The 13,210-nt window shown below is 53.4% G+C and overlaps 1 protein-coding gene across 6 annotated transcripts; it reads left to right on the forward strand.

Annotated features, from left to right (window-relative positions):
- The first annotated feature begins 1,473 nt into the window (after nucleotides 1-1,473).
- PRRG3 (proline rich and Gla domain 3) lies at nucleotides 1,474-12,470 on the forward strand. 6 transcript variants are annotated; one of them, XM_070258694.1, is made up of 4 exons: nucleotides 1,474-1,736; nucleotides 5,171-5,208; nucleotides 6,352-6,536; nucleotides 6,917-12,470. In XM_070258694.1, the coding sequence occupies exons 2-4, from the start codon at nucleotides 5,202-5,204 to the stop codon at nucleotides 7,442-7,444; spliced, it is 720 nt and encodes a 239-aa protein (XP_070114795.1). In that variant the 5' UTR covers nucleotides 1,474-1,736; nucleotides 5,171-5,201; the 3' UTR covers nucleotides 7,445-12,470. The 6 variants fall into 6 exon arrangements, with proteins under 6 accessions (XP_070114795.1, XP_023489006.1, XP_023489005.1 ...); XM_023633238.2 differs by having other exon boundaries at nucleotides 6,376-6,536; XM_023633237.2 differs by lacking the exon at nucleotides 1,474-1,736 and adding an exon at nucleotides 1,938-2,269 and having other exon boundaries at nucleotides 6,376-6,536.
- The last annotated feature ends 740 nt before the right edge of the window (nucleotides 12,471-13,210 follow it).

Raw genomic sequence — 13,210 nt, forward strand, 5'->3', positions numbered from 1 at the left:
ATGCAGCTGGAGATAGGCAAAAGCTGACATGTATTAGGCTCATACTTAAACACCAGGTACACTTGACATGATTATCCCATTTGCCCTTCACCACTGTTTGAGGCAGTATATTATTGTCATTCTCGCTTGACAGACAAGGAAACTGAGATGCAGACAGGTTAAGTCAACTTGCTGAAGATCCTGGAGCTGATCTGTGGTACTACAAAGGGCTAAAGCAGGCAGCACACTGCAGAGGAGCTGCTCTTAATCCTTCTCACCCCTGGTGTCCACAGAGGCCCCCGTGTTTATAGTCTCTGCAGACAGATCGCTGAGAATGGAACAGTCAACAGGGGTGGGGGCGGAGAATCCTGCAGGACCCAGAGTAGAGATGTCATCTGAACTATGTGAGAAGAATGAATACAAGTACACAGAGGCTGACAGTGGGAGGAAAGGCATTCTGGGCCGAGCAGGAACTAGAAGTAGCCTAGTGTTGCTGGAGCCAGAAGCTTAGGTGGGAGTGCCAGGAGGAAAGCGGAAGCCCTAGATCCTTGCCTCACACTGAAAGCTGTGTGAAGTAGCCTGTGAACATGGTGGTTATGATCAGAATGCAATCATAGTGGTGGAGTAGGAGATCCGGGAAGTAATTTCCTGAAGAGCACCAAACTGTTTCCAACCCCAGCCAAGGCCTAGGCTCTCTCCCCCTGAACTGAGGACGCCTCTAAAACATACACAGCCCTTTGGGCACCAGAGGACCCCTATTCTCCTCCCCAGATTATCTTGATTTTTTTCTGTGGAAGCCCACCTCACAGGCCAAGGGGTGCACTCTTCCTGCTTTTATGGGGGTAACCTTAGAGGGTCTGTCATGGGAAAGGAGGGCTCCTGCAGCCACAGAAGAGCAAGCAAGCCATGGGGGAGTCTGAAAACAGAAGGCAGAGATGGAAGGGAAAGCTCCATTGGGAGCAGGGGAAGGGGAGGAAGAGGGGGAGCTGGACTGGGAGAGGCTCCATCCCCGGTGAAGGAGGCCTGCCCCCCTATTTTCCGGTCCCTTCGTCCATCCGCAGTAGGCAGGACAGGCTGGGGTTTCTCTGCCTGGGATGGGGGAGAGGGTAGTTCCAAACACGCCTTTCAGGCTCATTCTGCCCAAAAACACCAAATGGGGAGGGGGGCGCCAACTCCAGGGCTGGGCTGGGCTGGGCTCCAGAGGAGCAGAAAACAAAAAGAGCCCTGAAACCCCAGCAGGAGCCTCTGCCCAGGCTCTGGCAGACCCAGACCCTGAGCTCCCTCGAAACGTCCTGCCCTCTCTTAGCGGTCCACCACGTCGTGTGGTTCTTCCTGGACTAGTGCCATTTCTTTGCTACCAGCGTCTCGTCCTGTCATGCTGAACCTCCCAAAGTGCAGCCTCTTGAGGGCCCCCACGCCAACGCTCCCCTTGCAGCCCCAGGAGATTCCTTCCTCTTCCCTTTCTGTGCCTTAAGGGTTTTCCAAGCTCATTTCCTCCTTTATTTTGCTGCAGCCCCGCGAGGGAGGCAGGATTCTCCCCATTTCCCAGATTTGACAGGAGAGAAGTCTGCCGTCCCAGGGCAGGGTGGGGGGAGTAAGTGACGGAGCCAAGATCACCCAGTCATTGGCAGAAAGCGGCCTCGACCCGGCCCTTCTTCTGCGGGCCCGCTGGAGCCCTGGCAAGGAGGGCCCAGGCTGCTGGCCTGCGCCTCACTTTTCTCGGCTAGCACTCGGGGGCGGGCCGGCCGGAATGACAGGTGAGCTGGGCTAGGGGACAGTTAGGGGGGTGGGCTGCGCGGGGACGCCTGGCGCGCTGGTCTTGGGCGCGGCTACCTGAGCCCGCTGCAGCGCCTGGGCTTCCGAGGGCCCGCGCCGGGGGGCACGACGAGGCCCACGCCTTCGGCCGAGGGTCCTTGTCGCGTCCCGGGCCCGCCGGCCAGGCCCCGCCCCCCGGCGGCACGGGCGGGGGCAGGGGCGGCGCTGGCGGAGTGGGGCGCGGGCGCGCGGTGCTCGGTGCGCGCCGCCGCCCCTCCGGCCCAGCTTGCCGGCCCGCCCTCCCTACCCCCTCGGCCCGCTCCCGTCGCCCCCACCCCTTCTCCTCTCCTGGGCCTGGCGGCCGAGTGCGCGGTGCGGCGCGACGATCGCGGCCTGGCGATCGGGGCACGGTGGTCGTGGCGCTCGAGGGTGGCGCGCAAGGCGCGGGGCGCGAGGCCAGACCTGGCGCTGCTGGGTGTGGGGGGCGGGCAGCGGCGGAGCCCCCAGAGGAGAGCAGGGGCAGGGGGGTACCGAGGTAATGGGCAGGGCCTGGGAGCCCGAATGCGAGGGGTGGGAGCTCCAGGAGCACTTTGGCCCTTGCCGGGCAGGCAACGGGGCGCCCGGGGCGGCGGGAGGGCAGCGGGGCGGAGAGGGAGGGAGGGAGGAAACGGCTGGGCTGGGCCGGGGGGCTTGGCCGACGGGGAGCAGGTGGGCGGGGACAGGGGCCCTGCTGGAAGAGGCGCAGCAGCGAGGTGGCGGGCTGCGTGCGCAAACAGGGCGTCCGCCTCCTGGGCCCCGGAGAACGGTGAGGCCGTTTGGGTTGGGCGCCCCAGCCCCGAGGGCAGGGTTCGGTGTTCAGGGCCACCGAGCTGGGCGCGGGGCACTGTTGGGGGAGGATCTGGAGGCCGGGCCGGGCCAAGGCGTTGGGGGTCTTGAGCAGACCCGGGCGAAGAGTGTTGCTGAGCCAAAAGCAGGAGTTGGTGGGCAGGGCGCTGGTGGTGGGCGACGGTGGGCGAGGACAGGCACTTTCAGGGCTGGCATGAGTGGAAGGGGACAAGGAGGGCCCAGAGTTTGAGTTAGAGCGTAATTTGGGAGTTCCGTGTCACTGGGTGGGTTGATGAGTCATGAGATCTGGAGATCACAGAAGCTTTCCTAGCGATCAGTTCTGAGTGAGGGAAATAAGGGCTAAGATTTGGAGAAGTGGTTTGGAGGCCACGTCTTGGGACACCAGGTGCTCTGATGGCCGCCAGTCCCCATGCGAGGGAGTCTGGGAGCATGTCCCAGAGTGCTGTGATTCGGAAGCTTCAGCCTGGGGTGGGGTTAAGGAAGGTCTTTGTGGTGGCCAGTCCCTGCCTTCCTTCCTTTCCAGGCCTTCAGGATTCAGCTGTGTTCCTGTGGGGAGTGGGTTAAAAATTCCTCCGGCCTACAATCAGCCTTACAGTATCCACCAGGGGCAGGAGGGACATATACATGCGTGACTGCAGCAGCATTCTCTGTCGTGGAGCCCTCACGCTTCCTCACTGTTGCCATAGTAACGGCCTATTGATGGTGTATTTATAGGGGAAGAAGCAGGCGCTAAATTTTGGGGAAGGAGGGGCAGAAGGCCTCGTGGCAGCAGCAGCAGCAGTGACGGTGGCTACAGAATTGTAAATGGAGTGGGCCATGTCTTGTGAGCTGTTTTGGGGAGTTCCTGGCTTGTTTGAAGCTTTAAAATGAGCTAATGACTTTTGCAGGTGTCAGGATAGCACACATTCCGGGCTGTGATATGTGTGGGTGTGCACACACCAAAGTCGGGTGTGTTTGGGACAAGAGGTGGCTATATGTAAGCTGTTACGTAATTTTTCCACATAAAAATTTTTAAAAAACACTGCAGTTCTCTTTGATAAGCAATGAAACATATATTTTTCTCTCTTCAGTTATTAGTAAAGCGTTTACTCATTCTTTTCAAACCCTGACACAACCGCTCCATTTTTCTTCAATCAAAAACCTTGCTGTTAGGCATGCCACACCCACACCCTTGCCACATGACTGGCATTGGCTCTAGGGGAACCTCAGAGATCCGTAATGGAAGCAGGGTTATGAGATTATATTCCATCTTTATTCTCATCAATATTGAGGGTCAACTTTTCTCACACTGGCAGGCCCATCTGTTGACAAAGTCACACGTTGATAGTATTGGATGGGATTCTTGTGGAGTTTGAAAGAGGAAAGCCCCCTCAATATGGTGTTTCCATAGATAGATTTTAGATTTTCTGTTTTTCCTTTAGTTTTAATTTTATTTGTGATTTATATTCTACCTGTTTGCCCAAAGGATTAGAAGATATATTTTAAATAGACATAAGACTCTGAAAACGTAAATAGAAAAGTGTATACCACGTCGCAGGGGACAAGCATATGTGCTTAACAGCTGGGCTTCCAGGGCGCCTGTGCTTGATGGTCAATGTTAACGCTGAACTTCCTGGCAGCCTAGGCTAAAAGGGGAGCATAATGAGCGCCACCATTCACATGTCTTGCATCCAGTCAGTCATAAATCCAGAGCTTCTGCCTGGGAGGGGAGCTGCGGAGTGATTGCTCCCAGATGTGGACAGCTTGGCCAGTGCTCTGGAATCTGTGCAGGAGTGAGAGTGGGTGTTGGGGATGGCAGTGTGCTGTGGCTGTGGTTTACATACTGGCTGGATAATTCCTGAGCAGGAGGCTTTCAGATGGTAACTCACATTTGAGGCAACGCTTGCGTCTAGTTAGTATCTCAGTTTTCATCCTGTCAATCAATGTCTTGGTACTCGGCTGCAGTTTTCTTCAATGCAAAGAGAGGAGAGATGACTGGTTTCGGGAGATCCTTGCCACCCTGTCTGGTGAAGACGAACACAGCAGGTCATCTGGGTTTGGGCCATGACTTTGGAGATGGTTGTTGGTGCCGTCTTAACTGCCTGTTTTCAAGGAACGTGCTTGTCATTAGAGGTATCTGGGATTTGCCTCATGAGCAAAATTAGTTCCAAAACCGGGTCCTGTCTCTGTCACTGCTGGTTTGCTTGACCTCATCTAAGTCCTTGTCTCTCTGAAGTCCTTTCTGACTCAAAAGTGCAAAGATTTGTTGAGGGAAGCAAGGAAGGAGGAGCCTCGGTCTTTAGGAGTTTTTCTTTTTTAAAGAAAAAAGTCAACCCTTAGGTCTTCTAGACTCTCAGAATGTGTTCTTGGAGGAAATAGCTGGAAGATGTGCTCTGGGCTCTGCTGGGCCTCGGGGGCTCTGGAGGAGAGCTCGGGGAAGGACAGGAAGCAGTACTGTGAGAGGCTGCACAGAGGGGCCTCTGCCTCCTAAGGGGCCGCTTTGAACTTTGACCAGGCCAGTGGGCATGGGAGTCACATCCCAGGGCCAAGAGGGTGCGCTGTGGGTTTGGGGGTGTGATTTTACCGTGACTCTGCTTTTCTTCTTTGCCAGGCAAGTGAGACGCTGGATCTGAGGGAGCACCATGGCAGGTGAGTTTTTCCGGGCCCAGGCCGAGTGGTGGAAGGCCGTGCCTAGGGGCTCATGGGAAAGGTGCGTGTGCACCTTTCAGGTCCTTCCCTGGGGTGTCCTGGTGGCCCTTGTCTGCTCGTCTGGGTTGCAGCTTTCCCCTCTCAACTCTTTGACTCCCTTCTGGAACATGTGCTCACTTGTAGATGTGCACCTACCCAGGTCGCTGTGGAGAAACTAATCTGACAGGCCGTGGGGCCTGGGGAAGGGTGCTTGCCTGCCTGCCTGCCTGCCTGCTGGCAAAGCCCTACCTGCCTGGGCACCAAGAGGGGCTGGCTGACGTGAGAATTAGGAAGTCCTGCCTCCAGGGGAATACCAGGAGCAGGTGTTACCTCTTCTCTCATCGTCTAAAGTCTCAGCTCACGTTTATGGGGGTGCATAGCTCATGCCATGCTAGTCAGCCTAACCGTAGCTGGGTTTCTTCCTTTGCAATAGGTGGATGTAGCTGCCACTCAAAGACGTTTTTGCAGGAGGCATCTGCACCCAGTCTACAAAGGCTTAGATCCTCCACCTAGACCCTGCTACCCGCCCTCCCAGAGGCACTCTCAGGTTCATGTGCATCCAGTCCCTTGATCTACCCCAGCCTGCATTTGTACTAGACTATCTCAGGCAAGGCTATTGATGCTAGGCAAGCTGATGGCACAGGTGGCCATTCAGCTGGAGGGACCCCACCCTGGTAGAGTCTTGTGGGGCTATTTGGTATTTTTCACCAGCATCAGCTTCAAAGGGGTATGAATTCTCATGATAAGGGCTCTGATTTTCACTCTTTGAGGTGAGGTGGAAGATACTGGGAACTTTTTCACTGATGACTACAATGCCCCAAATCCTTCGTGCCCCTTGGTCCTATGCAGCATACACTTCCCTCTCAGTCGGATCCCACATTCCTCCATAGCACCAGAGGCCTGAGTCTTGTTGGGTCCATGGGATTCTAGGAGATGCATCATGGTGTCACAGAAAGTCAGCCCTTCTATCTCTTTTACAAAGGGCCAGCCATGTCTGGGATGGTGTCTTGCCTGCTGGCTGTGTCTTACTTCCTTCCATCATTGTGCTTCTGTGCCTGGGCTGAGTCTGGTCTGAAGGAGCCCCTGGGCCTCTCCCCATTCCAGGCCTCAGTGCAGCTCTCTCCTCAGTGTTTCTGGAGGCCAAGAACGCCCATTCGGTCCTGAAGCGGTTCCCTCGTGCCAATGAGTTCCTGGAGGAGCTGCGCCAGGGTACCATCGAGCGGGAGTGCATGGAGGAGATCTGCAGCTACGAGGAGGTCAAGGAGGTGTTTGAGGACAAAGAGAAAACGGCATGTACTGCTCTGGGGCTGGGGCTGGGAGCAGAGTTAGTCTCAGGGATAACCAGAGCAGGCCTTGGCATCTCAGACGAATCAGAAGCAATGAAGGAAAAAGCCAGCCCCATCCAAGGCAGGGCCAGTGGGGCCATACAAGAACAGAGTCCCATCTGCCTGCCTCTGGGGGCCTCCTCACTTGGGAGCCATGCCCATTGTCCTTGGTGCATTCCATAGCCTCTCTAATAGCTCTCTAATAGACCGGTCAGCTGGAGCAGGGTGGGGAGCAGCTGCAGGTCCCGCTGAACATAATACCTGACTTGCTGAAGGGCTCTGAGGTCCACCTGGGGCATGACTCTTGTGTGTAAGTATAAGTGGCTTTTCTTATTCTTTTGTAGATGGAGTTCTGGAAGGGGTACCCAAATGCAGTCTACTCAGTCCGAGACCCCGCACAAAGCTCGGATGCCATGTACGTGGTGGTGCCCCTTCTAGGGGTGGCGTTGCTGATTGTCATCGCCTTGTTCATCATCTGGAGGTGCCAGCTGCAGAAAGCCACTCGTCATCACCCCTCGTATGCTCAAAACCGGTACCTAGCCAGTCGCGCTGGGCACAGTCTGCCCCGGGTCATGGTGTACCGGGGCACTGTGCATAGCCAAGGGGAGTCCTCTGGGCACCGGGAGGCAGGGAGCAACCCGCAGGTGGCACTAGGGCCCAGTCGGGGGGGCAGAACTACAGTCCGCCTCGAGAGCACCCTCTACCTCCCTGAGCTCGCCCTCTCCAGACTGTCCAGTGCCACCCCTCCCCCATCCTATGAGGAGGTGACTGCACCCCAGGAGAGCAGCAGTGAGGAGGCGAGTGTCTCTTACAGCGACCCACCCCCGAAGTATGAGGAGATAGTGGCCGCCAACCCTGGCTCAGACAAGTAGTGGGACTTGTGTCCTGTCCAATGTGAAAGCCTCTTTTAGGGGTCTCCTATTTTCTTTTTAACTTTTTAAAGACTGTGCCACCACAAAACAGCCTTAGCCTCCTTGTTGCCAAATAATTTCCTAACCGTGGATTTGTAGGAAGTCAGTTGTCAGAGATAGGTGGAGGGGGTAGGAAACACGCATGCGTCAAAGCCCCTGGGGAGAGCCACAGGCCAGAGAGCCCAGCTCCTCCAGAAGCCCCTGCACCCTTGCCATCCTGTCCTTCTGTCAGGGACTGGCTTCTCTGATGCCAAAGGAATCACCCTATTGAGTTGATTGTGGCCAGAATGTCCATAGGCTTGGGCCCCGGGGCTACGCAGCTGGCTGGAGACCTGCCTGTGTCTGGAATCCTGGGCCAGAGGTGAGCGAGAGAAGCCAGCCCTTCAGTACCCTATTTCCTTGACAGTCCGTGCTTTCTGTCCTTGCTTACATTTTGAGGACAAAGACAAGAACTGAAAAAATGAAAAGTAATAACAAATAAATAATGAACACAATAAAACACAACAATATAACCTGGGCCATTCATAAGAGGCTGAGGGAAATCAGCCGCACAGATCTGTGACACCCCTCTCTCCCAACCCCACCCCCACTTTCCTGACCAGGTTAAAAGGAATGTCTGGAGAAGCCTGGAAGGAGGACAGGGTGTGTGAAAGATGGGAGGCAGGGGCCTGGCTGGCAGAGCTACCTCCCCCAGATTGAGCAGGGGGCCCATGTGAACTTTGCCATCCTGGACAGTAGCTCTGGGTCTAGTGTGCTTGGCCTCCCCCAGACCTTGGCTCTCCAGACACGTGTACTGGCTGTGCTAAAACCGCTACCCACTGGCATGAACCCAATCATAGCCCTGGGAAAACCGACGCTCTTGACCCTGCCTGTGGAACCTGTGGCCTCTGAATGGTTGGGGTACAGGCTGGGGCAGAGAGCTGGAGTTTTCTCTTTGTGACATCGACTGGCCCACAGGACGATTAAACCCACAAACTTGGCCTCCTCAGCACCGTGCTCTCTGGCTTTGAACTTTTAGGATACGTCTCTTTTTACGAGTAGGTGCACTGAGTTTCAGATGGCTGATTGCTCTTTAGTGATGGTGCCCTACCTGGAGAGAAGATCCTGAAGTGTCCCTTTTTAGAAATTTCCTTGCGGGGGAGATAGGGAAGTCCGTGACCTGGGTCAAAGCCCATCTGGTCTTTGCTCTGTCGTTGCCAGGTGCTGGGCCATTTTTAGTAACCCCTTTCTGTGTCCACCTCCCCATTTCAGCAAGGCTTCGGACAGCAGTGGGGCAGAGGTGACCTGCCCCGTGACTGTCAAGGACCAAGCAAAAGACGCTGTGGACACCACCTCCCCCCACCCCTTCATCTCCATCCTCCTGGCCTCAGCGCCAAACCATTTTTCCTCTGTGGTGCTTTAAAAAATGTAGCAAATTTTTGTGGGGCCCAAAAGAGTGCACAGCCAGGGTCTATTAGCAACCACAGCAGGTTAAAACCCAGTGAGAAGACAAGCTTCTTTCTGTCTAAACAGCTCTCCAGGGCGGGCCTCGGGCCTCCTTCTTCGAACGCAGCCCTGCCTTCAGGCCACAGATGACTTCTGGAGGCCCCTCCAGTCCTGTGCACAGGCTTCAAGTCAGGAGGCTTGTGTTCTTATCCCAGTGAGGCCACCAGCTTGGACAACTCAACCCTGTGGCTAGGGTTTTCCATCCTTCCCCCTACCTCACAGGCCCGTTGGAGGCTGACTGAGCTAATGCCTGTGCAGTGCTTCAAGCACCAGGGAGCCAGTGCAGTTTGCCCTTAGGAAGATTCTTCTAGAAATGTGTAAGTTATAGGGGAACAGTCTTAGTGGAGGCCTTCATATGACTCTGATGTTGAGTCTCAACCTGGGGAGTCAATCTCCTGCCAGTTGACACTTTCTGTCTCCTTACCCCTCCCCCAAGAGCTCCCTGATGCCAGAGGTGCTGACCAGGTGGCATTCCACCTTTCCTTCCTTTCTCTTTTCCTCCCTCTGGGCCTCTAGCACTGCACTCCTGCCCTTCCTCGCAAAGACATTTTCAGCCCAAAAGGCCCCTGCTTTTTCCATGATGGAGGCTGGAGTCAATCCTATTTGGCCATGTTGGAGGACCTGGGCCAGCCTGCAGCTCTAGGACCAGCCCCTGCTCTCCCAACATTTCCTCAGGCAGGTGCCTGCGTGTGACTTGGGAGCATGGGGGAAGACACTTACCCCTATGTGTCTCCTTCCCACTGATTGGATAGCATGGGCCCCACTGACCAGAGCCAAAGGGAGTATGCCAAGGAATGTCTGCTGCCTTTGGCACCTGTTGAACCCTTCCCTGCCAAGCTGCTGGGTAGTTTGCGGCTGGGTGGAGATGGGAGAGAGCGAGAAGCAGGAGCCTGGCCCGGTGGAGGGCAGCACATGTCCTTCAGGTGCTGCACTCTCCGGTTCAGATGCTTCCAGGTGGGGTTGCCGTTGTGGTCTCTGGGATGTTTTTTGCAGTATATTGTAGAAAAAAGACTGTATAGTACACAGTGGTCGTAACTCCTCGCGGTGCAATTTGGCTTTCACAAATGCCCTGTACATATCTTTTCAAATTCTGTCTTTTATGGACATTCATTTGATACAATGCTAACTCTGCAGTAGCCACAGTTTTGTTGTTGGACTTGTGTGTATGTGTGTGCGTGTGTATGTATGTACATGTGTGCACGTTGCCTTTTCTCACATGCTTATCTGAAACAATAGCTCGTGTGTGGCTATATTTGTACCAGGAGAGTTCCCGTCTGAAGGGAGGGATGTCACCTCCTGGGGCTGGGGAGCCTGATGACAGGGCCCTGAGCAAGGAAAGCCTAGATTAGCTGTCAAAGTCCCCCAAAGTCACCACCTTCTGCCCCCATTCACGAAAGGCTTTGGAAGAAGATGAAGCCGCTCCATCCGGTGGGCTCCTCCCTGTGGGACCCTCCACTCACATGCCCTGTGGGTGTGGTGTCCCCAGCCTCCGCTCCTGTTCTGTGGGTGTCAGCAGCTGATGGAAATCTGAGCACTCCTGGGCCCTTTTATTTATTTATATATTTTTTTGGTGGAAAGATGTCTGACTATTGACTTTGGGAATGGCGGGGCTGGTTATTTAGATATTTTTCATTAAAAAAAAAAAGAAAAGGCTTTAAAAAGTTCCTTGAAATATGACTGTCACTTGTTTTCAAAAAAAACTTTTGAAGACTTTTTAAAACAAGAATCACAATCCTGTCCCTCCCCTGCCGCTCCCCATCGCTTGGGGTTTTCTAAACGAAAGCACAAGAGAAAGAGTGGAGCGCACACGTGCCCGGCGTGTGCAGCAGCAGCACAGCTGCGTGGCGCCCTGGCCAATGGAAACACAACACTGAGCAGTCTGACCTGGAGGCCAGGGGCCTCCTCTTCTACCTGCGAATCCCACTGCCATTAGTGTGAATTCCTTAGGGTGCTTTGGAAAACAGGAATCTGCCCAATATGTTGGATGTTGTCTTTTTGGTAGCCCGAATATGAGGAATTCAGGACAGGAAAGTGTCTTTTTGTTAAGGAGTTGGAGCCAGATGGTTCCTCTCTGGCTGAGGGTTGATCTTTTGACAACCAAATGGCATCCCACAAGAAGGATTAAAAAATCAACACTGCCTTTAGATTGTTCTTTTGTCCGAGAGAGAGAGATCATCAGGAGAGACTCTCTTACTCACCTCCGCTCTGTCTTTCTAGGAGTATGCGTGTGTGCTGTGTCTCATGTATGTGCCCTCACGTTCAAGGCTGAGATGGAGAGCTGGGCAGCAAAGCTGCTGGTCTCGGCTGCTTTTCAGCTTGATGAATAATGAAGCTCCATTTCAGGATTGCGTCAATTCAGAAACAAGCACATCCTCCCCACTGAACTCTACTCATGCTAATCAGTATAATTAGCTAATTTAAAAGTACTGTAATCAGACTGCCTGCAACTATGATAAAAGCCCATTAATTTGAAGCCCACTAATTCAGAACTTAGAGAAAATCACGACTTAAGATAATTCATGGTATCTGTGATTCTTGCTCCATAGAAATGTTGGAAATATTCTTCCCTTTAGTCAATTTGCAGGGTCATGTGTGTAAGAGGGATCTAGTTTAAAGTGAGTACCTTTTTCAAATATGAGGCTCAAGATATTTAGGATCCCTTCCCTGTGCCTTCGGCTTTGGGTTCAGCAGCTCTCACATGTGAGGCTCTTTCTGTACAGGTTGCTCTCTTGTTCTCTCTCCATTGTGGGGATGTTGAGTATTGCAGCTTTTCATTCTACTCTTTTGTTTACCCTGTGAATAACATAGTTTGTGAACTAGACTGCAATTTAAAGTAATATAACTGTGTATCTTGCTAAATATTCTGTAAAGCAGATGTTTCACTAACAGACCGGCCACTCCCATCATTCGCCCCAGCTTTTCCTTTGGCAGGCTGTGGGCGGTGAGTCTCTCTCTAGCAAGAATTTTTCTGACAAAGAGATCCAAACAGCACACCCCTCGGGCTCAACGCCTCAACAGTTGTTCCACTGTCCCGAGATATCTGACTGGTGAACAGCGCCTGCCCTTCTCCCGCCCCCAGCCTGAGCATTAACACAGAAATTCAAGATTGGGACAAATCCTACAGCTGCTTTTGCCTCCCAATCTGTCTCCCCTTATGGATGCCACTTTCCCAGGCCTGAACACACCTGCTATTTCACTCTGTGATCGTGAATTTGTGACAGTGGAAGCCCTGATATGTGCAGCTGAGCTTATAGACATGATTACTGTGAAATGGATTAATTTTGGTACCACTTTAAACTGTGCTTGTATTCATGTGTTGACCCACGTCAGCTGGGAAATCTGTACATTCAGTGATATGTCAGGATTTCACTGGAGCCTGGGGGCAACAAACAAACTTGCTTCTGGTTTCTCTCTCTCTCTGTAATTGTTGATTTAGCTGTTAAATTTTGTCTCTTTCTGTACAAGAAGATAATGAATAATAATAAAGAGCAAATGACATTTACTTGCGGCCCATCCTCTTCCATCTTGGATCCCTGCTGGCTCCCAAACCTCCATGGGGCATGGATGGGTATGGGCTAAACTTGTTTTTCCAAAAGTCAGACTGTAGATGAGGAAACAGCCCAAACCAGTTTAGAAGCAGGAAGCAGAGATGTCCTGGGTCTTAAAGTTTGTTCCCATGTGTGTAAGATAATCTCCTGACTCATCCCCCTGGGACGAGATTAGTGAGATCTGTCACAAATCACACTGACAACTTCCCTGTCACCTGATCTCTGGTTACCAACAGAGGTGTCGCTTGCCAGAAGGATGCCCTGCTTGGTTTCAGAGCCGGGGGAGGGGTAGGAGGGGGAATTTTTCCTGTGCCCTGTGTAGGTGGGACATAATACTCGGGCTTTGTCCTGGCTCAGGTTCCTGAATTCTGAGGATGGCAAGAGCCAGAGACTGTTCAGAGGGCAATGATGCCCTAGCCTCTCCTTGGAGGAAGTGTGGTCTTAGCCCCAAACACTTGCAGCTGTTGGTGTGGAGTGGGATATGGCCATGGGAAGTCACTGGCGCAAGTTGCACCAATCCCCAGTAATGAGAATAATCCACTGTTTAATAGGAAAAGCCACGGCAGTGATGAGACAATGGCAAAGAAATTTCGGGTCTCCTTTGAGGATTGAATGTGGAGGCTAAGTGCCAGGAATGGCAGTCAGAGGCCTTGGGCTCCATTCTTATCCCGGGCTGGCTTGTTGAGTGATGCCA

This window comes from Equus caballus, chromosome X (genome assembly GCF_041296265.1).
Source record: "Equus caballus isolate H_3958 breed thoroughbred chromosome X, TB-T2T, whole genome shotgun sequence".
Lineage (NCBI taxonomy): Eukaryota > Metazoa > Chordata > Mammalia > Perissodactyla > Equidae > Equus > Equus caballus.